This window comes from Mesoplodon mirus (genome assembly GCF_964341445.2).
Source record: "Mesoplodon mirus genome assembly, chromosome: 7".
Classification (NCBI taxonomy): Eukaryota; Metazoa; Chordata; class Mammalia; order Artiodactyla; family Ziphiidae; genus Mesoplodon; species Mesoplodon mirus.
In genome coordinates this window covers 5,812,640-5,836,790 of record NC_138983.1, presented here as the reverse complement: position 1 = coordinate 5,836,790, position 24,151 = coordinate 5,812,640, and the positions used below count along the sequence as shown (strand labels likewise).

General features: G+C 47.7%; 1 protein-coding gene across 3 annotated transcripts in view; it reads left to right on the top strand.

Moving 5' to 3' along the window:
* Positions 1-21,658, top strand: part of KDM2A (lysine demethylase 2A) — a 104,201-nt gene extending 82,543 nt beyond the window's left edge. For all 3 annotated transcript variants that reach the window (XM_082628265.1, XM_082628266.1, XM_082628264.1), the window contains exons 13-21: positions 7,515-7,598; positions 9,040-9,309; positions 9,855-9,986; positions 11,593-11,682; positions 13,580-14,292; positions 16,403-16,566; positions 17,161-17,319; positions 17,900-18,115; positions 18,545-21,658. In XM_082628265.1, coding sequence (XP_082484391.1) covers positions 7,515-7,598; positions 9,040-9,309; positions 9,855-9,986; positions 11,593-11,682; positions 13,580-14,292; positions 16,403-16,566; positions 17,161-17,319; positions 17,900-18,115; positions 18,545-18,726 — 2,010 coding nt within the window. In that variant the 3' untranslated portion in view covers positions 18,727-21,658. The remainder of the gene's footprint in view (positions 1-7,514; positions 7,599-9,039; positions 9,310-9,854; positions 9,987-11,592; positions 11,683-13,579; positions 14,293-16,402; positions 16,567-17,160; positions 17,320-17,899; positions 18,116-18,544) is intronic.
* The last annotated feature ends 2,493 nt before the right edge of the window (positions 21,659-24,151 follow it).

Below are 24,151 nucleotides of genomic sequence, written 5' to 3'. Positions count from 1 at the left end.
GACATTTTAATTATATCTTACTGTTTATGCATCAGTGAAATGGTGAAAACTTTAAGAGACTAAAAGGGGTGCTACCCTAGTGAGGTTGGTCCTCTCCATAGTGATAGAAGCTGGACAGTTGGTTTTGTAGTTTGGTTTTATAAAGCTGTTCTAGACAAGGCAGGTGGTTATCATTGTGGCTTGTATTTATGGGAGGAAATAAAGTTCCAGGTGGGTGTGGTCCTATATCTGTAATGATTAATGTGCAGCAAAACAAACTTAGCCTACTTTTCCAGACTCACAAACCAGTTCCCAAACTCACTTCCCATCCCTGAGTGAACAAAGGGCACTTACATTTTTTCTTTTCCATTGTGATGGGACATGTATAATTATGTTTTCCTGAGAGTTTGAGTGTAACATCATCTTTTTTTCTACAGACGTTTCTCCTTTTTTTGGCCGCGCTGTGAGGCTTTCACGATCTCAGTTCCCTGACCAGTGATTGACCCCAGGTCACGGCAGTGGAAGCCTGGAATCCTAACCACTAGGCCACTAGGGAACTCCCCAGAAGTTTCTTTTTTCGTGTAGCTGTTCCATCATGGATGCATGTAGGAAACATTAAGTAGTGACTTTGGCGACTTATTAACTTGTATAATTGCCTTTAGGAACCCTAAGAAGAAAGATTTGTAAGTTTATCTCTCACTAACGTTCTTGTGGCCTGGGGAATCTGTATTTCTAATTCATGAAAAAGAAAAATATCTTTTTAATCCTAAAGGATGTCTATAGATGGATTTGATTTCATTGAATCCAGTTGTAGGAAGTCATATTATAATTCACTAGCCAGTTGTACAGGTCAAATGTCATGATAGAAATACACAAACTCCCTTAACTAATGTAGTTAAATAAGGATATTTGCAGAGGCAGAGTGGTAGGGGGAAATGTAGAAAGATTTGTGTCAAATGTTAAGCAGAGTAAAAGGAGGCAGCAAGAAAGGGAATGAGTTAAGAAGAGCCATCTAAAGAGAACTCTTAACACTGTGAAAAGTGTCTAGAGAGAGCTTCCTGTTTATCAGGAATCATGGAGAATCGGCTGCCATTGCTCACTAAGACAGGGTGGCATAAAGACCAGAGCATGAGGAACGCGTGGCCCAGTAGGATGACTGCATAGACTGACAGCGTTTGAATTCTCCCTTCTTTTGTTTACCCAATACCATAGTCAAAATGTAGCTGATAACAGAAGACAAAAGATTTAGAACCCAGTTCTGCAGGTAGTTTCACTTAAGATCCAATGGATTATTCCTACATTTGACCAGTTATATTTAATCTGAGCTTTAGATAACACTGAGTTTATGGCTTAAGTACTTCGAGAATCTAAGCATCACCAAAAAGGAAAAAAAAAACATTGGATGGCGTGGGTGCCGAATCACTGCCCAGCTGGAGACTGCAGTGCTAGAGAACTTGGTGCTGTGGTAGCACAGAAGCCTACTCTGCAGCAGAGGACAAAAGCAAGCCCTCCTCCTGCAGAGAGAGGGGTTGTTTCTTGTTGTAGCCCATAGGACTCTCACAAATAACTAGGAGAAGAGATGAGAGGAAAATTGGTGGATATCTCGAGACATCCGTAATTACCTATTCCCTGAGAGAAAAGTCAATTTTACTGATGTGGTAAAAGGGCTCTGAAGATTCTAAAATGTCCTACAGTGTTGAAGAAAGATCATAGAGTACAGAGTTTGAAGGGAATTAGATGGAAAATGAGGCATTAAAAAGTTTTGATTTATTGGCAGAGTTCAGGGGAAAGTAATGAGCATGTGTAAAGTCCTATTTGGGAGGGGTGTGAGTAACCTTGGCTCCTAATCTAAAATTGAGAGGCCATGTCCTTGAGAAATGTTGAATAAAGAGGCAGGACCTGGAGCGGTATGTATAGTGCAGTCCCATTAATGTAAGAAAAAGTGTCTTTGTTTGTATGTGCATTACAGCAGGGCTGGAGGGGGGCATATCAACCGCTGACAGTGCGTCATAGCAAAAGATGGTGGGAGTCGGCTGGAAGACTGAATTTTTAATCAGACTTTACTGTTCTGTTTGTGTTTAATTTGGTAATAAAGGAGCTCTTTGTGTGTGTGTGTGTGTGTGTGTGTGTGTGTTATATAAAGAAGCTTTTAATATATCACTTAATGAAACAATTTCAGTGTTATTGAATATTTTTCTACTTTCCTATTTTCTCTAAAACATTTTGATAAGCTTGGCAAACATGTGACTTTTGGGCAGGATACTAGATCTATAAAAGCATGTTTTCTCCTCTGTAAAATAACATCTACCTCAGTGGGGATGTTGTGAAAATTAATGATAATGTTAGTAAAGTACTTAATAAACAGTATCATTATTACAGAAAAAAATTAACTGTTACAAATCTATGAAATTCACTTATTCCACTAATGTGAATAATGCCTGCCTACTCTCTGCCAGGAACCAGGCTTAGAGTTGGTATAAATATGCGAACATACTATGGACCAAACCCTCAGGGGGCTTACAGTCCAGTGGTGGAGCAGGCTTTTTAAGTGGGCTGAGAAAGTAAGTGCCTTCTAGGTTTACAGATGCTGGGCATGACACTGAGGGGCGGGTGGTCGATTCTGTTCTAAGGGAAGGAGGTGCCAGTCTTTTTAATTTACCAGTTAATAAACTTTCCTATTAGATGATACAGATTGATTACTACATTATCTAAATGATGAAAGCTCTCAATTTATAAATTTGAAATTTTTTCTTTGTAGTACAATTGGCTACTGCTGCTCTGATCTAAGATTCTAACATTTTATTTTGTAACTGTGATGTAAAAATTTGCACTAAGCTCCATCCCAGGAGTATGATGGGACTGAAGCAGAGTTACGGTTGTGAATAAATACAGAAACACTAATCAGAAATTTCCTTCATCTGACACTTTGGGAGTGATTCTGACACTAATAAAGAGAAGAGCTGATAGAGGACCCAGTGTAATTAGAACTTAGTCCATTAAGCCAGATGAGGAGGAAAAAAAAGAACTTGTATAAATAAAACTTCATTTGCAATTTTTACCGACAAGATATTTTTTAATAATCCACATATTCTTACTGACTAAAAAGTTTTAAATAACTCAGCTCCAAGGCATATAGATTAGGTTAAAATAGATAGTTATTTTAAAATATTTTCATTATATTCCTGTATTATATAATGTTATATTCTTATTCTCATCTTTGTTGCCTATCTTTTATTCTGAATTAATAAGAGAAAAAAATTAGGTCTTGTTTAATGTGTGATTTGAAAACTTACCTGGAGTGAGTTTCCTAGTGCCCTGTCTGGTTTTTGTCCTTTTCCGGTGGCCTTTAGAATTTCTGCTTGCTACAACTTGAACTTGTGTTTTGTTTTGTTTTGGAGTAACTTGTTTCTCAAGTATTTGTGCATACTTCATCATCCCTCTAGGTTAGATAACACTAAGACCAAAACAAGCATTTTCCAAGAAGACCTCTCACACCTGTTAAGGAAGGTTTTTCTAACATAATAGGCTAGGGACTTCCCAGGCAGTCCAGTGATTAAGACTAATTACACAGGGTCTCTGAGTCTTAAGATAAAGTGCAAATGAGGTTTAGGATTAGAATGACCGTTCAGACATTTCCAGGAAGAGCTCCACAGAAGAGCACGAAAGGCCCTTCTTTTCCTTGGTAAACTACTGTAAAAATTAAAATATGCAGAGCCAGGCATCCAAAGCCCCAGGCCCCAGAGAGCCTATTAGGCCATTGACTGCACCAGAAACTCACTGAAACAACTGTCCTGGAATAAGCTAGAACAAATAAGCATGTTTCCAGTGGTTAGGAGCTAGGTTCTCAGTGGCCTGAGATGTTTATTTCAAAGCAGCTTCTGTCATTTCCCAAAAAGCCAAGTTACGTTTATTAGAGTCTAAAAATTACATAAATCTGGCCCCAATGTATGGGACACTGTAGCCTGAGAGAGTGCTCATTCTGTCTGAGCTTAACGGTGACCGTGGATTGGTGTGTGGAGACTGGGTGACACGTGTCACTCGAGTGGCCGTCAGAAGTGGCATGAAGGTGTCTGACAGGATGTGAGGCTGGCTGCTTCATCCAGGGAATGTCAAGAAAGAGGCAGGCCGAACAGACAACTGGCATAGGCATAGGAGATGTGCGGGCGTGCTGGTGTCCTGAGGGTGGGGTGGTCCAAGGGGCAGGGTCCCAGGAGACTGGCAGGCGTGGAGTTGGCAGCTGCGCTTCCCCTGGTTCCCTGTGCCTGGTTCCGAGGTAGGAGAGGTAGGAGAGTAAAGCTCCTTGACCTGAGATTGTACCTCAGCTGGTCTGACTTGGTCACGAGGGAACTGCCAGCAGAGCTGCCCAGGCGGTTCTCTCATGTGGGAGGCTCCCCGGGTGGTGAGCAGAGGCTAGGATCTGTTGTGGAAGTAGCTGATATTAAACAGACGTATTGTATTGAATACCTCTCAGTATTGGTTGAAATGTGTCATTCTGAAGGTTTTTCTGGGAACGTGGGCTGGTTCTGGATTCTGGGCTGGGGGAGGGGCAAGTGAAGCAGGCCGGTTGTTCAGGGAGCGAAGGTAACTCCAGAGGAGCTCAGCTCCGGGGCCTGGCTCAGCTGCAGAGGCTGAACTTCGGGCGACTCGCTGTCTGCCTGAGACTGGGGAGAGATCGGTGTGTGCAGCCATAGAGCAGCGGCCGTGACCATAAGAGGTGACCCTGAGGGGAAGGGTGTGGACCGAGGCAAGGACGAACGCGGGACCAGACTTGGAATGGGTTAAAGCCTTGCCTTTGCTGGCGCCTTCCGAAGTCAGCCAGCGAGAGCCCTGGGGGCCGGCCCTGGGTTCTCCTCTTGCGGTGACGGTGGGAGGGAGAAGGCGGGGCGTGGCCGGCTCACCTCCCCGGCGGGCTCTCCTCCAATCGCTGGGCAGAGAGCGCCTACCCAGCACACCCCCTCCTGACTCTGCCGCAGGACGCTGGGCCCTCTGCTGGCTCGCTCACTCGAGCTCGGCTCCCCTCCTGCCATCTTCCGTTGCAAAGCATTTCTGGGAGCTGCATGTGGGTGACGCAGCAGCATTGTTCGCAGTCACAGGAAGCCGCGGCTGAGCTGCAGGGCTCGAGAAGGGGCTTAGAGCACGGCACGCCGCTCCCTCTGGGTAACCGGAAGGGGTCAGCCCGGCTGTCCTGCCTTAGCTGCTCTGGGAGATTTCAGGAGTTTCAAGCAAATTGGGATTTTTCCTAGAGGCAGAAAACCTAAGTCCTTCAGCACAACTTCCAGTACAGAAAGCAAAACAAAGACGCTGGGGAAACTTCAACCAAGAGCCTCGGCAGCTCCAGAGCGACGAGAAACGCAAGGTCAGGCAGGCGGGCGGCAAGCCCTCTCTGGTTCGGGGTGTATGTAACTGTGGGGACTTTGTCTTGGTGCAGTGCCTGCCGAGCGAGTCCGGGACAGTGCCGAGGTGCTGGTTGTGCCGTCACTGCGCTTGTCCCTCTCCTGCTGGGATGTGCTTTCACATTGGGTCGTGTGGCTTTTGGGGATCTTTTCCCCTTCTCTACTCAGGCGCCCGCGGTTCTCTTCCCCTTCCTGGGCTGTGTCGGGTGTGGGCTTGTGCTTGAACATTCTCTCGAATGCCAGGAGCCTAGATAGGCGTCAGCCTTTCCGCACTCCACCCCCGCTCCCTGTCCCAAACCCCCTCTGGTGAAGGGTGGTGGCTTCTTTATATGGTTTCTTGAAGGGCCTCAGCTGGAGTCTGCCTTTTTTGATGAAGGCAGGACGTGCTTGGTCGTATGGCCCCGGTGAAATAAGGCTTGGAAGGAAATCTGCATTTCCCTCCACACCCACACAGACCCTAGTAACTGAGTCGCGTATGTGTGAATAGCTGCCCCCCTCCACCCGCCCCGCACCCCAACACAGACACAGTTTCTCCACCGACCCTTCCTTGTCCCCCACAGAAGTCTTGCAGGTAGACTGCTTTTGGTGAATAGTTAGGTTCCTTTTCTACTCTTAAACAATTGCGGATCTTTCTGTGTAGTCTGTTTTGCTGAAAGTGGAAAGTCCCTGTTTGTGGACAGCTCAGTGCTCGCAGGCAGAGGAAATGGGCAGAGTCCTACTCCTCGGCAGTGCGAAGTGGGGGAGGGGAGCCGAGCCGTGCACTCCCTAGCACACATTTTGAATGGACCTGAATTTTTCACCCTGGGGAGATTAGGAGCCCGTACCAGAGCCTAGTCCCACGTGGCACTGCACCCCGCCTCTTCACCCCCACGCAGTGTGGTGCTAAGAGGAGGCTCCAGAATAGGGTGCCATAGCAACTCGAAGTAAATAAAACGTCTGCAAATGAAATCAGTTTGGGGGAGTGTGAGAGGCATCTGGAGATTTGGCAAAGGGGATCATCGTGGAGGAGCTTCATGGGTATGAGTTAAAGGGTCTTTCTGAGTCCCAACTCTGAATTTGGGGCATGATCCTTAGGTTAAGGATGAAAAAACTTGGTAGAGAAATGCCTCATGCTTCAAAAAGTCCTGGTCTCTAGGCACAGACCCCACAGGATTATGAGAATTATTATTAAAAATGGCCCAGGCATGCTGGCCTGTCCAGGATCAAAGTTTACTTTTCCCTGAAACAGTTAATATCCTGTATACACCTAAAGCAACCAGAAGGAAATTGTGTAACTTGTCTTCTGGATTTGTGTTTTTTTGCAGTTGCCACTGCTTTAGGGCTCATAAGGTCAGATGAGGAGGGATTTCGTTCTGCTGTAGACGGTTTGGGACTCAGAAATTTCTGTCTAAAACGTAAAAGATTTGTTTCAAAATAACACTCAACCGGTGTGACTCACTTGAGTGGCAGTTTCTTACTGTAGAACTGTACCTGAAGTCGTCTCAAACTAGACTGACTAAAGTCATGGGAACTATTGCCCCTAAGGTAGTTCCTGCCCCCCTTTATGGGAATAAAGGCAAATAACTCTGTGTGTGTGTCTGTGTGTGTGTGAGAGAGAAAGAGATTTGAGATTGAGATTTCTGTAATCAGCCTTAGAAGAACACAGCCCGGGGTTGAATCAAGACATTGAGACCCTGCTGTGCCTATTATTAATTCAGTATTAGCCAATCCTTTTTTTTTTTTTGCCACTTTGCCAATAACATCTGCAAAATGAAGGCAATATTTAAATACATGATAATACTTGTTAACTTGTGTAGAAGAGTAATGGGGTGAGGTAAAGGTTTACTGTCATATACAGAACTGTGTGACAGCACTTGTCACAGTGGTGACATAAGTGGTTACGGTAAGTGCACAAGTACGGGGTTGGAAGCAAAGGTAACTTTGAAGTCTTGAGAGTACTGCACTCGTTTGAGTTCTTTTCCATCTTCGATTTGTTTTGCAGTGAGTCTCTCTCTATATGAAGGGAAATTGTAGACAGTTGCCAGCCTGCCCTTCACCTTGGTGCTTAGGGGGACTGAGGCTAAGTCTGGATGCTGTTAGGAGTGGTTGGCTCTCTGTTCACTATGTCCTTTTTTCCCCTCTTCTCTCCTATCTTACCCTTAGATTTTGCTGGAGGAGCTTGCCAACAGTGATCCCAAGTTAGCCCTCACTGGAGTCCCTATTGTACAGTGGCCGAAAAGGGATAAGGTAAAAAATTATTCTTCAGGCTGCTGAAACATTTTGCTGGCTGACCATTACTGTTCCTGGAAGAAAAAGAACAACTCGAGGCAGACAGCTTTGGTTGCATTAGTGTAAACTGACAGAAAATCATTACTCAGTTCTGTTTTGCTTCTTAAGTCAGGATAATTGGCTGTCTTTGGAGGTGGACTCTCTTAACAGAACTGTCAAACTAGGAGACCTGCCTCCAGGTTCAGATGCCGAGAATGGATCAGTTCCTATCCTTCTGGCCCAGTGACTTAATTATTTTCATACATCTGATGTAAAACTAGTTAAAATAATTGCATATACATTTGAAAGGCTAGAATGTGTCTATATTGGAGAGAGACCACACTCTCAAGGTTCCCCTTAATTTGGACTTTTCAGTATTGAATTGAAAAGAGAGGAAAGCAGTTACCCATTAGTTAATAAATTGTCTGTTATGAATTTTCATGCCTCTTCAGTCAGGTCCTGTGTAGTTTTTTCCCATATTGTCCTTTGTCAAGGTCAGTGATAGCATTCTGATCCTGGTCGTGAGTCTGGCAAATAAATTAGGCCCTTCTTTGGTTCCCCAGCTAAAACTTGCAGAGCCATCACATTCCAGGAACGTTTAGGCAGAATATAAAGGTGTGTGTCTAAAAGATGTCTTTGAAGAACCACTTCCTTCCTAAGTAGTGTCATCCCACTTGGCTCATGCATGGCCACATGGGACTGCCTCAAAACAGCATTTCTGGCCCTGGCTGTTGAGTGTTCTGTGTCAAAAAAGTACTTAAGGCACAGTGGGAAATTTAAAAAGTGGAAGACATAGTCCTTGTTCTTGAAAAGATAACCAGCAGGGTAAAATACAAGTGCTAAAATTATAAACATATACCTTAGAGATTTATTCCACCCTTAACTATTATTAGAGTGTCTCTTGTGTACCAGGTTGTAGGCTTGGATTTGGAATAAGAACAAGACTCGTCTCACCCTCAAGTAGTTTACTGTCTCCTTCAGGAATGTATTCTGAGTAGTAATATTCAGGATAAGGAAATACTAGAGTGCCCCTGGAATGACTTTGGTACATAGGAAGCTTCAGGGAAGGGCCGCTCAGCAGAGTGAGAAGGGTGGGGCTGAAGTCATCTGAAGGGACTGGCAAACTTTTCCCGTAAAGATGATATGTAGGTAATAAATATAATAAATAAAGATAATTTTTTTAGGTTTTGCAGGCCATACAGTCTGTTGCAGCTTCTCAGTTCTGCCACTGTGCTTGAAAGCACCCATGGACAAAACATAAACAAAGGAGCATGGTTTTGTTCCAATAAAATTTTATTTACAAAAACAGGCAGTGGGTGGTTTGCCCTCTGGCCATAGTTTGCCCAGCCGTGTAATGTTCTACCCCTTCCAGTCCTTAAAACTACCTGATATGTTTGACCTCACTGCTTTCTCTTTCTAGCTTAAATTCCCGACCCGGCCAAAGGTGCGGGTTCCGACCATCCCCATCACAAAGCCTCACACTATGAAACCAGCTCCACGGTTAACACCTGTGAGGCCAGCTGCTGCCTCCCCCATAGTGTCAGGAGCCAGGCGGAGACGAGTGCGATGTCGAAAATGCAAAGCCTGTGTGCAAGGGGAGTGTGGTGTCTGCCACTACTGCAGGGACATGAAGAAGTTTGGGGGCCCTGGTCGCATGAAGCAGTCCTGTGTTCTCCGGCAGTGCTTGGCAGTGAGTGATCTGCTGGGTAAAGAATATGGGGGAGGGGGGGTGGTACCAGGGGACCGAAATACACATAGTGTAGACTTCAGAGTTGGGAAGACAAGGTTTTGCTCTCTTTATGGCTTTCTTCATTTTGTCCCTTTTTTCTCTGGGTTTAGAAAGAAGGTACCTAATATTTAAAATAATCGAATTTAATCTTTCAGCCTTAGCCAATTTTCAAATGAGGGACCAGCATTTGAAGGGCAAATCACTGCTCTCTGTCCCCTCTTTTTAAGTTGATTAGAAAGGAAGGACCTGAGAGGCCAAGGACAGGCCAACTGAAAATAAACTGATCTCTTTTGGTCTCTTGTCCTCAGCTAGTTGACTCTCCCCATTTTCTTCCTTAGCCATTTTTCCTGCCAAAACCTCTCTTCTCACCACGCAGTCTCTGTGCTCTCTAAGTGTTTACTAGAGAATTACAGAAACCAAATCGTCCATCTTCGGTTAAAGGGAAGCTGAAATGATAAGGATCTAAGCCTGCTCTTTTCTTGGTTTCTGTCTTTGTCCTCTTGTAGCCCAGACTGCCTCACTCAGTCACGTGTTCCCTCTGTGGAGAGGTGGATCAAAATGAGGAGACACAGGACTTCGAGAAGAAACTCATGGAATGCTGTGTCTGCAACGAGATTGTTCATCCTGGCTGCCTCCAGGTGAGGAGAGGCCTAAGGGGCCCATGAGGCCTCGGCTTATAGAATGTCTAAAGATACTGAGTGGAGCAGAGGAAAGTGGAACATCTGTCATGAGAGGCTGCCGGCATCCCTACTGTGGGCCATCAGCTGTGGGTCATGTAGTGGTCTAACATCTGCTCTTGATTCAGTGTCTGTGTTCAATGTCAGGCACTGTGCTAGACCCTGAGGATAAACCGGTACACAAAATAGTCCTGGTTCCTACCCTCATGGAGCTTACAGTCTGGCCTCTGGTGGGTAAGTTTGGAGTCCCCAGGCCATCGTGGCATAGCCTAGTCTGTTTTGGAATGCCTCATGCCTTTAAGTGCCTCTGTTACATACTTCATTGTATCTCTGGATATTAGTTGCTGAAAGATGGTGAGAGTAATACTGTCAGCTAACATTTAACGTGTGTTCAGTCTGTATCAGGCTCGGTGCACACCTGGAGAGCTTTAAAAAAAAAAAAATAGTAACAGGAATTCCCTGGCGGTCCAGTGGTTAAGACTCCGCACTTTCACTGCCGAGGGTCTGGGTTCAATCCCTGGTCAGGGAACTAACTAAGATCCCGCAAGCCACACAGCACAGCCAAAAAAGGTAGTTAGAAGGTTAGAAAGTTAGAAAAAAGTTAGAAAAGTTAGAAAGTTAGAAAAAAAAAAAAAAAGAAGGTTCAGACCTCAACCTCAGAGGTTGAGTCAACTCTTCTTTCATGGATTCTGGGCCCAGGCGTGTTCAGAAGCTCTCCGAGTGATTCTGATGTGCAGCCGGAGTGAAGAAGCACTCTTTTACATGCATTCCCTTGTTTAATCTTTAAGACAACCCTGTGAAGTTGGGTCTGACCTGTTTCTTCTTTAAGATTTCTTTAAAGTGCATTGGTGCTGGTACTTTCTTGGTCTTCCTGAAGGTGTCAACTATGTCATGACTGCCACCTGGCTGACAGTGATTATAAGACACTGTTAATTGTGAGAAGCAGCCCAGTTTCAGAAGATTCAAATGTGAAAATATGCATCTTAGATTTGATAAAATAAGATATTATCTTCATGGTGATGACAATGGTTAATACAAAGTGTTTACTACATGCCAGGCATTTTTCTAAACATTTTACATAGTATGTAATTCATTTAATAGTTACCACTACCCTGCAAAATGGGTATTGTTATTTATCCTCACTTAACAGTTGAGTCACAGAGACCCCAAACCATAACTAAGTCATAACCATTATGCCCCACTGTCAAGATCCACACTGGCACTGTTCCTGTGTGTCCAGTTCGTTTTACAAGTGGCATGAGACCCTCAGGAGAATGTATGTGTCAGGGGAAGAGACCCCAGATTGACCCAGACTCTTGGGAATCTTCTTTTGGAGTCTAAACTTGATCAGGTAACCAAGAGTGAGGATGGCCAGTTTCCCACTGTCTGGGAGTGAAGCCAGATGGTTCTCTATCTTTCTCCCTTGTGGACCGGTGTGTTTAAGAGTGGGTAACTCTTCCCAACCATGTGGCTGTATTATTGTTTGATAAAGGAAGCTTAAGAGACAGGTTGGGTTTTGTCTGTTTCTTAAATGAGACAGATTTTTAACGTCGTTATCTGCCTACAGATGGATGGAGAGGGTTTGCTTAACGAGGAATTGCCAAATTGCTGGGAGTGTCCAAAGTGCTACCAGGAGGACAGCTCAGAGAAAACCCAGGTAAGGGAACTTTCTCCAAACTTGCACTGTGAGAAGGAAGGAAGCATCAAGCTCAGGATAACGTTTGCCTTTGCATCTTTATTTGCAAGATTATTTTTTATTCTGTTTTATTTGCTATCTTTTTTTTCCCTTTGATTAATTATATTTCTTTTGAGTTTTAAATTTTGTATTTTTTTATTATTGAATATTGTCCCCCTTGGGGGTCTGCAAATTCCTGAGCTTCTTTTACACTTTGGGGCCCTTGAAAAAGAGGAGCCACAGCTGGGCTGTTTGAGGAGGGAAATGAGGTGAGCTTGGGCTGCTCATGAGGAATGAAACTTGAGGGGAGGCAGTGACCTGAGTCAGCTGGTAAATACGGTGGTATACTGGAGTTTCCAGTTAGGCAGGTTTACATTTTTGTCATCTTCACCTTTGTGGCAGAAGGCCCTGCCCTCGTGCCCAATTGTGTCCTAGTGCCCAATTGTGTCCTACAGAGGCCGTCCCTCCTCTAGAGGGGATCAGTGCCATGACCTTGGCCCCAGGCTACTACTGTTGCTGGTCCAGTGGTCACCAGTCATGTCAAAGGGCCAAAAAGACGCTGGTTACTCCAGCCAGGAAGGCAAGACCTGTTAAGGGCACATACAGAGGAGGCCGTTGGCCTCGTGTCAGTCATCCATGCCCTGGTGGATGATTCCAGGTACCCTGCGCAGGAGTAGGGACACGTTTCCTTGTTTTCTTTCTATTTCTTCCCACTTAGGCACTGAGGTCATTGAATTTTCAGTCTAAATATCTTTGAGGGCAAGGATTTCTGGAGTTGACTGGTGCTTCAGTTCTTATTCCAAGTTCTTATACTAGCAGCCAGTGTTTAGTAATCGCTTTTACATGTGTCTTCACTGGTGGTGGTGGTGGGCGCTCGCTGTAGCAGGTGGATTGGCAGATACTGTTCAGTATTACCTTCTAATGCATTGTAAAAGCCAGCACCCAAAAGTTGGTCATTCTCTTCCAACCATAGTGATCTAAGAATATAAGGAGGAAAGGGAGCAGAATTGTTGCATAGGGACACAAAATGTCTCCTTAAGGGAAATCTGAACTGCTGCTGTGATACCTAGTGGAACACAGCAGCATAGCCAAGGTGGGCTCCAGGAAGGGACAAGTGACCAGTGAGCACAAGTGGCAGAGGGTGAGGTTGTGCTTTTTTTGTGAGATGTTGGCTTCACCAAACTTGAATTCCTCATTTTCATCTGGAGGAGATTCCTCTGGGAGCAGTGCAGTTTCTCGTTCTCGGCTTAATCTCTCACCTGTGGTTGGTCTCCCGGGACAGCGTGGGGCGCTGAGTGGAAGAAGCCTGGTAGGGTCGAGCTTAGACCCTGGTAGAGCTAAAAGTCAGTAGTGTTTACTGCTATCACGATCAGCATCCTAGCTCAAATGTATATGTAGGCTGCTTTTCTTCCAACAGAAGCATCTCTTGGGTGTTTAAAATGGTCAGATGGCATAGGGGTAGAGTTGTGGCCTCTTTAAAGGATTTCTTTACCAGGGAATTATAACCAAAAAATTGGGACAAGAGATGAATAGGGCAGGCTATGGAATCATGCAGCCCAAATACGGATCCCACTCGTCTGTACTTGGACACAGACCTTTCTGTCACAGGTAGATTTCCCAAGGGACCTATTTCGAGGGTTTTGCTCTGTAATCAGCTTTCTCCAGCACAGATATGAGCTCAGTTGCTGATCCTGGCAGTCTAGATTGCAGACGGAGGAGATGACCACCCTGCAGCACGCAGAGATCCCTTTCCCCGTAGAAAAGCAGTGGCCTGCCTTCTCGCTAGTCCTCTGAGAGCAACAGTGAGGTTGACCCTGTAAGTGTAGAGGGTTTTGAAGAAATGAGGCACTGATGTGGCGTTTGGGGGCCTGTTTTGCAGAAGCGGAAAATGGAAGAGAGCGATGAAGAAGCCGTGCAAGCCAAAGTCCTGCGGCCCCTGCGGAGCTGCGACGAGCCCCTCACGCCCCCACCTCACTCGCCCACCTCCATGCTGCAGCTCATCCACGACCCGGCCTCCCCCCGGGGCGTGGTGACTCGTTCATCCCCTGGGGCCGGCCCCAGCGACCACCACAGTGCCAGCCGCGATGAGCGCTTCAAACGGCGGCAGTTGCTGCGGCTGCAGGCCACAGAGCGCACCATGGTACGGGAAAAGGAGAACAATCCCAGCGGCAAAAAGGAGCTGTCTGAAGTTGAGAAAGCCAAGATCCGGGGATCGTACCTCACTGTCACGCTACAGAGGCCCACCAAAGAGCTCCACGGGACATCCATTGTGCCCAAGCTGCAGGCCATCACGGCCTCCTCTGCCAACCTTCGCCATTCCCCCCGTGTGCTAGTGCAGCACTGCCCAGCCCGAACCCCCCAGCGTGGGGATGAGGAGGGGCTGGGGGGAGAGGAGGAGGAAGAGGAGGAGGAGGAGGAGGAAGATGACAGTGCAGAGGAGGGGGGTGCAGCCAGGCTGAATGGCCGGGGCAGTTGGGCTCAGGATGGAGACGAAAGCTGGATGCAGCGGGAGGTCTGGATGTCTGTCTTCCGCTACCTCAGCCGCAGAGAACTTTGTGAATGTATGCGAGTGTGCAAGACGTGGTATAAATGGTGAGCAGGGATACAGGGATCAGGAATAGGGGTACGGGAGTAGGTGGCAGGTTTCCATATGAGAACAGCATGTGTCTTGGCATCTGGAGGCTTGTCGGGTCCTAAAGGATTAAATCAACCCAGTCTGTTCCCCACACGGTGGGTCCTGTTAAATATGTGGCCAGTTGTGCCTGCAGGTGTCATCAGGGAAATTTGGCCCTTTGCCTCCTCTCCCTGCTACTTTCCCATCTCTCTTTACTGGACTTAAGAATGGATTTGTAGGGCTTCCCTGGTGGCGCAGTGGTTGAGAGCCCGCCTGCCGATGCAGGGGACACGGGTTCGTGCCCCAGTCCGGGAAGATCCCACATGCCGCGGAGCGGCTGGGCCCGTGAGCCATGGCCGTTGAGCCTGCTCGTCCAGAGCCTGTGCTCCGCAACGGGAGAGGCCACAACAGCGCGAGGCCCACATACTGCAAAAAAAAAAAAGAATGGATTTGTACATTTGGGCCTGGGAGATGGATTTGTACTTTGTGCTAAAACTTGAGAGTCATAATCCCCCTACCCCCCAGTCAACTGAACTTGTTATACATTTGTTGGGAGCCTGTGATATGCCAGTCACTCTCCTGGTGCTGGTGACACAGATGACTGCTGTTAAGCCCCTGCCTCAGTTATGTCTCCATCTAACGAGAGAGGTATACATGCTTTTAAAAAACTTTGAAGGTGCTCACAGGCTCACAATTTTCCATAGTTTTAATTCTCATCCTCTAAACCTGGATCAGAATTCCTTTCTCCAGCAAGCAGTTCAGTGTTGAAGCTTCCTGAGACTTAGTTGTCCTTCTTAACGAGACCTGCCATTTCTTCTCAACTTAAACGTTAAGACAAGGGAGGGGGGGGAATCCCTAGAGGTGATAAAGATTTCCACTGGGCATTGTTTTCCCTTAAGCTCCTGGACCCTAGGACATATCCTTTATATCTGGGTCAAATCCCATTACAGTAGTTTTCAAAGTGTGATGGCTGGACCAGTGACATCACCTGGGACCTTGTTAGAAGTGCAGGTTTTCAGGGCCAATCTCAGACCTACTGAATCAGAACCTCGGGGGCGGGGCCAGGCAATCTGTTTTTAATAAATTCTCCACCAGGGGATTCTGATACACATTAAAGTTTGAGATCCCCTGGTAAGCAGCCTGTTTCTGCCATAGAAGTTTCAGTGCCATTGGTGAAGTTTTTTCAGTCTTTAAATAAAGACTCCATTCTTTGCAAACTTGAGTTTATTTCCCAAATCTGAATTAATATGTGATCTACCCAAATTCTCCTAATATTTCTCTTCGTAGGGCTAGTGGGCCTGCCTGGCTCTATCCCTCAGTTTCCAGGCCAAGCCACATAAGACTCGCATTATGTGCCGTCTCCTCTTCCCCTGCCAGCCAGACTCTGAGCCAGGCTGGGGAGCAGGAACTATAAAATATTAAACAGAAGCCTGCATGTTGCAGTGCTATTTGTGGCCTATGGACTTGTAGATTGCAGTGGAAGGGCAGGCCTCTCCCTTTCAGTTCTGGTCTGGACTGGCTAGAAAATGTAAAGATAGCACTGAAACCCAAGGGCGGTAGAGGACTCTCCAGGCCTGATTTTAATAAAGAGGCTCTTTCGACCTGATACAGTAATGGCTCTTTGTGGAGCTCAAGGCAGAATGAACTGTGGATGTGCCACGTAGCGCCCTGCATCTCAGGCAGCTGGGAGAGACTGTGATGAGGGAGAGAGTAGAGGGAAGCCTAGGAGCTTCCAGCAGTAAGAAGTCAAGAAATTTTCTGATGTTCCCTTATATATACTTTGATGGGAGCCATACCATTTTAATGCGAATGAGGGGTTATAATACATTGTTTTACTGTGTGTCCCTAACAATTGTGCTGTGTTCTCAGCCCATCCAGAGTAAATCAGGGTGAACTGGTCAGGTAATCCCTATTCCCTGAGGCAACAAAACGACAGGGCATGATCCTTGTGTGCATGTAGAAGGATCTAGGGAAAGTGAATCCTCCAGGGGCTCTGCTTTTCCCAGAAGCCTCCAGTAGCCTGTGGTGAAGTTCCTCTGACAGGGGACATCAGGTATTGACAGCTAGTTCTCTTTCCTTCTGTCACAGGTGCTGCGACAAGAGACTTTGGACAAAAATTGACTTGAGTAGGTGTAAGGCTATTGTACCCCAGGCTCTCAGTGGCATCATCAAGAGGCAGCCGGTTAGCCTCGACCTCAGTTGGACCAACATCTCCAAAAAACAACTGACGTGGCTCGTCAATAGGCTGCCAGGTGAGCAGCCCTGCGCTGTCCTTCCAAGGGCAGGCAGGGAAAGCTGCGTTGTTGGCAGCGCTTCTTAGAATTGCTTTAGGGCAGTTCAGGGCAGCAGTCTGTGCCATTGTTGCCTTTCTGCTTAGCAAGAGGCTTCGCCTGGGCCACCTTAACTGCCAGTCCCCACGGTGCCACTCTGGACTGGCAGGCCAATCACTGCAGTAGACAATGAAGAGAATGGGATCAGGTGCTGCTGCCAGCCCTGCAGGTCTGCTCAGCATAGCCACTGAAGAGGAAATTTGAGTAAGATGTTGCCTTGATCAGCCCCTGGTAAGGCCTTGTTCCCTTAAGCATTTTGAGGTCTTGGATAAAGAGGAAGTCACTCACACTTACATGACTCTGGTAGGAACTAAGCAATCCATTTTACCACCAGAGTTAGATGTAATTTAGGAAAGCATAGGAGTCTTTGAGCTGGATTACTAGAGTAAGATTAGGACATGGTCCCTCTCTCCATTAGACTGGGCATCTGTTTACCTTGGTCTGATCGGCTGGTAGTTGAGGCTTTGGATGGGCTGGTAGAGTGTATTACTGCGTGTCTGTTTCCTTCCATTGCAGGACTGAAAGACCTCCTCCTGGCAGGCTGCTCCTGGTCTGCAGTCTCTGCCCTCAGCACCTCCAGCTGCCCCCTTCTCAGGACCCTTGATCTTCGGTGGGCAGTAGGAATCAAGGACCCTCAAATTCGGGACTTGCTGACTCCACCGGCTGATAAACCAGGTATGCTCTGGGCCTGGCTTCTCTGTGCTCCTCTTGGGGTAGCTTTGTCTTTCAGCTGAACTTCATTCCCAGAAGCTAAGGTTCTGATGCTGTTGAAGAGTAGAAAAATGCAAATTGAAAACAGAATGATGGACTGCGTACAAGTACAGGTTACCTGTTTATAGATAACTACCAACAAAGAAAGGAGTAAGTCCATTTTGTGGGTTAGTGGAGCTTGGGGCTTAGAGAGTATAAGCCCGAGGAAGTTCAGGAAGGCTTCATGGTTGAGGTGGAACATTGAAAGCTGTTTCCATGATAGTCTAGAAAAGTGCGGGAGTATGGGAAGGAGAGGAGCATTCCACACATACCCCTTGGCTGTGTAAGTGAGGCACAGTCCAGCAGCTGGGAAGAAAGAAAACGTGTCTGGTTTCCTAGAAACGGCCCCCACGCACTGCTCACTCCCTGAAGGGAAGCATGTGGGCAGTTCTGCTTATTAACCCCTGCAGGGGGGCCTGGCCAGCAAGTAGCTGAAGCTGCCTGCAGCTTTGGAGCTGGACAAGAGTTGAGAATTTTGATCTAGGCCCTTCTCTTGCCTGTGCAGGTCAGGACAATCGCAGCAAGCTCCGGAACATGACCGACTTCCGGCTGGCGGGCCTTGACATCACAGATGCCACGCTCCGCCTCATCATTCGCCACATGCCCCTCCTGTCTCGACTCGACCTCAGTCACTGCAGCCACCTGACAGATCAGTCCTCCAATCTACTCACCGCTGTTGGGTCTTCCACTCGTTACTCCCTCACAGAGCTCAACATGGCAGGTATGGCGCTGTGATGTTTTGTGACAAACTGCCCCCTGCCTCCCAGAAGCCCAGCCCTCCTTGGAGCTTGACCAGTAGAACAGAAAGAACATGGTCTGTTGACTAAACGTGTTAATTTGTTTCCTGACATCTGGACAAGGACATGGAACTTCGTCCCTTTTGTAACTGATGGGAACTAAGGCCTCGAGCAGTTGTCAGGTACCTAAGAGCACGGCCACCACCCAGCTGCAGTTTGGTGAGCCTTGCAGTGCAGGGAGTGCGGTGGCAGGGGGCCTTCAGAGGCCGCCGTGCTGCTGGCACTTCTGGTCTCTGAGCCAGGTAGTTATGGGGAAAAGGGGGCTTTTGTGTAGCATTCTGAGGGAAAGCTGGGAAATTGAGGCTCCTGTGGCTGTGTGTACATAGCATTGTCCTTGTGGTCACTTTCCCCAGGTTGCAATAAATTGACAGACCAGACCCTGATCTACCTACGGCGCATCGCCAACGTCACCTTGATCGACCTTCGAGGATGCAAGCAGATCACCCGAAAAGCCTGCGAGCACTTCATCTCAGACTTGTCCATCAACAGTCTCTACTGCCTGTCTGACGAGAAGCTGATACAGAAGATCAGCTAAGACACACCCAGCCCAGACTGAACAGGAAACCGATCTTCCCCTGACTCCCCAGCCAGGAGAGCCTCTCTCCCCGACCCTGCACGGGCTCTGAGGCCAGCGTCACACTCCCTCTCTGCTCTCCTGTCCCTTGAGCCCTTCCCTTACAGCCGGGGCAGAGAAGGTGGTGGACACCAAGCTTACCTGCCTGCTTCTCTCCCTCCTAAGGAGAAGGGGGCAGCAAATTGATCTGAGGGGAAAGCACAGGCTGTGTGCTGTCACAGTGCCTGCTCGCTTGCTCACCCACTCGCTCACTCGCCTGCCAGGAGGCTGGGCTCTCAGTTTGGGGTGTCTGTGCAACCATCATCTGCACTGGGCCCTGGGGTCCTCCTCCCCATCCATGGTCCCCAGCAGTGCCTGGTTCTGAGCAAACTCCCAGGGAAGAAAGTGGCCCTGTCTCCGTGGCCAGGTTCTCCTTACGGTGTGCAGTGCGTGTCTCTCCTCCATCACACTCTCCCAGCTTATGCAGGAGGGGCCAGCAGCCCCAGGAATGCCAGCCCCATGCAGATCACACTGGTGCTGTTGAGGTGTCTAAAACCTCTTGTTGTGTCTGTGCTCTCCCTCTTCGCCTCTCCTTTAGCTTGATCCTGTCCGATGCTCGTGGTAGTTCACATAATGAGGTTCCCCCAGCCCAGACTTGCCTGCTAGTTTCTGTGAAGTCCTTGTTGCACTTATTGGGGTTGAGGCTCTTCAGAGGAGCTGGAACTGTCTACCCCAGGGACACCCCCATTTTATTGCTTCCCAGGCAGATTCTGAGACAGGCACCATCTCCCCGTTCCCCTCCTTCTTCGGCCTGCCCTGCCCTTTTCCACACTTACCTTATTCCCACCTGAATAGGGCTTTCCCAGGATGCGTGTCCTCAGAGGGAGCAGCCTATCTCCCCCAGCTGGGGGGGATCAGAGAACTAGGCCAAGTCCCCACCTGCCTCCCAGCAGGCTCCGGGCCTCAGGTGTCCCGTAGCCACCAGAGCCCAGGCCTGTGTCTAGCCCCAGTGGCTCACTGATCTGGCACCTTTGGAGGGGTGGGAGGTCCTGCTTAGAAGCCAGTCACCTGCCCTCTGCCTGCAGCCATGGAAGGGGGTGTGCATGTGCCTCTGTGTGTGTGGCTGAGTGTGTTAAGCGTGTGTGTGGAGGGAAGGAGGGGAGCGTGGTGTCTCCCACTCCACGGCCCTGTGTCGAGCCCCATCCGCTGCCCCCTCTTACTTTGCATTGAACGGCCTGTCCAAAGATCCTCTCTCTAGGGCAGCAGAGAGCTTTTTGCACTTTAAAAAAAAAAAAAAAATGGAAAGAAAGGTCGGAATTTCTTTTGGGTCAATATTTAAGTGTGTGAGGAGATGCTCAGTAGCAGCAGCCCGTGGCAAGAGCTTATAAATGATAGACGCGGATTTGCACTCTGCTCCCCATCTGTAAGGATAGCAAGATAGCACAACCTTGCCCCACCTTCTCGTCCTCCAGCCCATCCCTTCCTGGCCCCTTTCCTGCAGCCCAGTCTCAGGCTCTCCTCCTCCTGAAGCCCTTTGGGGGAGGGGAAGGAGTCCAGGCACCAGGGGTCTGAAGTGTGAGCCACCCCAAGGAGAGACGCCACGTGCACCCTTGCCACTTCCAAAGCAATAGAGGCAGAGGGGCTCCCTCTTTGCCACCTAGCCCAGCTTTGACCCTGGTATTGACTGGCCTCCTAAGAGAAAACTGGGTCTTGGGAGGGGGTGGCATTGTGTCTGTTTCTTCCAATCTGCTGATTCTCTTGGCTGCACCTTACAAGCAGCAGTCTGCTCCCGTGACCCTCTGCCCCTCCCACTGGTCTCCCGGCCCCAGCCAACTGGGGCTGAAACTTTGAGGAAATGCCAGTGACTTATTCCAGAGTGCCTCAGTTAGGGGAACTTCTCTGTAAAGAACCCTGGGTATTGAGCAAAAACCTTATTAATATTATTGTTAATGACCTATAATTGGAAGCTTCCTGCCTTTTTTTGGTTGCTCCTGTGGAAAATACTGAAAAGATTACTTTGTTTTGTTTTCTTGTCTTTTTATAAAAGGGGAGGTGGAGAGACCCCTTCAGAGCAGGGATTGTGCCGGGAGAGTGCCTCTGACTTTGGGACATTTCATCTACAGAAATTTCCAAGCTGATGGTTTGTTTTGGGTTTTGGTTTCTATTTTTTTGTTTGTTTTTGGTTTGGAAAAACAAGCATTTTTACCGCGCACGTAAATTGGTCAGCAGAAAAGGGAGCTCAGGAGTGGCAGCCAATGGACCTGTGCCCTTGCTGGGTTTTCCTTTTCTCTGGGACTGTGAGGGGGAAAATGGTTTTTAGAGGTGAGGGTTGGTCCGTGTGGAGGAAAGAAATGTCTGTCTTTGGGGACAAAGGAACCTGAGAGTTCTGCCGAATTTCCTGCAATCTGCTCTTAGACACGGCCTTGCCAGGAGAGCTTGCCTTCCTCAGACCGCGGGACCAGACACCCTGCCTCCATCTTTCCGAGCACCGGGGCGAAAGACCACAAGGAAAGGAAGAAAATTTATATATATATATAATATAAAATCACTTGGTGATTAAAAAATAACTGCTCCATAAATAAAACTCCTAAAGTCACTATGTTTAAAGGGTTTGGTTGTGTTTTTGTTTTCGGAGAAATATTGTAAATATATATTTTTTGTTGCTGATTTAGAGTCAATCTCCAATGTTGTGCTAAAAAATTAAATTAAATGTAAGCATTAAGGGGACAAGTCATGCTATCTCAGTTGACACATTGGGGTTATTTTGGGCCAGGGAAGGAGGGAAGCTAGTTGGACTTTTGTTTTCTAAACGTTCTCCACTGTTGGTCTTAGAAAGAGCAAGGACATCTTTCCTCTGACATGTGGGAATGGGAGATATTTGTGTAATAAAATTTTTAAAAGACAAAAAAAGAAATAGCCTCCAATGGGAAATATTTTGATTTGGTTTTTTTTTTTTTTTAAATAAAAAGGTTTTAAAAACAACAACAACAAAACCTTTTCTGCCTTGGTGTGTGTGTGTGTGCCCATGTGAAAGAGGAAGAGTCAGAAGGTCCTGCAGGCTCTCGCCTCCCACTCCTCCCCCGCTCCCCCTGCCCCAGGCCCGCAGTTCCTGCTTCATCCCTGAGTTAGCAGCAGAACTGCTATGTGCCTCTACTACTTGTCTTGCCTTTTTTTGAATGTCAAAAAGCAGCACTTGCTTATGGAAACACCAAAACATTTTACTTCATGAAGGGGAACTTTTTAATACATGTGAAAATTTAAGTATGAGGTTACTGGACCCCCACCCCTTCCTCACAAAGCAGTGCTTGGAGTGGCCCTACAGAGTCCTCAAGGAGAGCTGGGAAGGACCCCTGTGATGCTCTCCTGAGAGCGGGCCTGGGGATTTCTAATCTTGCCATCCTGGACAGCCATTAGCCAAGGCCGGCCTCCAACCACTGCAGCTGTAGAACAGGCCTCTCAAGGACAATGCTGTTCAAGGTCACTGCACAAGGTGTGTGTCAGGCTCCATTCGGCATTTGTCCCACAGTGTCCTGCTTATTGAGTACAGGCTTCCAGCCTTTAGACGACTGTCCGACGTGCTGCCCTGAGCCCTGACTGCACCATCTCAGGAGAGCTGAAATCCCACCTGGGAGGTCTTGAGGAGGCTCTCATCACTACCTTCAGAGCATCTGGGGATCCCTGCCCATCCTACTCACCAAGCTGTTAAGGACCATCTCCAATTCTGCTGCACATTCTGGAAAAGCACGGGGTCCTGGACGGTGAGCTGGTTCCCAGTCCACTTCCTGAGGTTGGATGTGGATGTGGCCATGTTCCATGTTGCAGGGGAAGGCAGAGTGTCAATTTTGCCATCTAAATATCACAAGAGCCCATCGTCCACCTCTCGATGGCCTCACGCCTACCACCCTAGGTGAAGCCAGCACTGTCCAGAACCTTGACCCCAGCAGGAGCCCTGAGGCTTCCCAGCCTCTAGGCCAGCCCCCTGTCCTCCATGTTGGCAGCCAGAACATTTCTCTTAGATTTGACTACTTCTCTATTTAAAACCCATTAGTGTGTTTGTCTCAGGATGAAGTCCAAGCTTCCTCACTCACCATCTGCCCCTCCTACTCCCCTCCACCCTCACAGCTAACTTCAGTGCCACCATCTCTGGGCCTTTGCTGTTCCCTTTGTCGGTACACCTTCCGTAGTTTACATGTTACTTCCTCTGGGAAGCCATCTCCCACCCTGCCCAAGACTGGATCATATGCTGCCATAGCACCCTACCGGTTTTTAGGACTCCTTTTTTTTTTTTTTTCTTTTTGCGGTATGCGGGCCTCTCACTGTTGTGGCCTCTCCCGTTGCGGAGCACAGGCTCCGGATGCGCAGGCCCAGCGGCCATGGCTCACGGGCCCAGCCGCTCCGCGGCATATGGGATCCTCCCAGACCGGGGCACGAACCCGTATCCCCTGCATCAGCAGGCGGACTCTCAACCACTGCGCCACCAGGGAGGCCCTAGGACTCCTTTAAAATCAGTCTCCCCAGCTAGCTGGGAAGCTCCACCAGGACAGGGGTCAGACTGTGTTGCTCACCATGTCATCCCCAGCAGCTGGCACAGAGCTTGGCACATAATAGATGCCCAAGCAACAGTGTTGAGTGTTCCCAGTAGCTTGGATACCCAGAGGCCTGTGCCTCCCCAGTACAGCCAGTTTGTTGCCATGTTCTCCAAATTCACTACCTCATTCGTCGTTCCCCTCCTTTCTTGTGTTAATGCTACCAGCTTTTTTTTTGCGGGGGGGGGCTGTTTCCAATCTAACCTGTATTCAGCTATGAATCTTCCTAAAGCACACACAAAAATCTTCAGTCTTCATGTGTAACACTCCAGAGTCATGTGTAAACTAATCCTGGCACTGGCATCTGTAAAATGAGAAGCACCAGGTTGGTGGTAGGTGCTTCTAAGAGGCCTCAAACTGGACATCTCCGTAGTCACCAGGCTTGCTGTGTTCAGGGTCTGTCACCCTCACAACTATGAAAATCTATCCTTCTTTCAAACACCTCTTCCTCCAGAAGCCCTTCCTGTTTCCCCACCAACCAGAAGGGATTAACCTGGACATACTGTACCTTTCACAGGCAACAATATAGTAAAAACAGCTGGCATCTACTGAGCCTTACTATGTGTTGACCACTGTTCTAAGCACCTACATGAAGTAACTCCGAATCCTCACAGCAACTCTACTTTTTTTTTTTTTAAGGATAGTTGATTTACAATGTTGTGTTAGTTTCTGGTGTACAGCAAAGTGATTCAGTTATACATGTATATATACATCTTCTTTTTCATATTGCTTTCCGTTATGGTTTATTACAAGATATTGAATATAGTTCCCCATACTATACAGTAGGACGTGTTGTTTTATATATAGTAGTTTCTATCTGC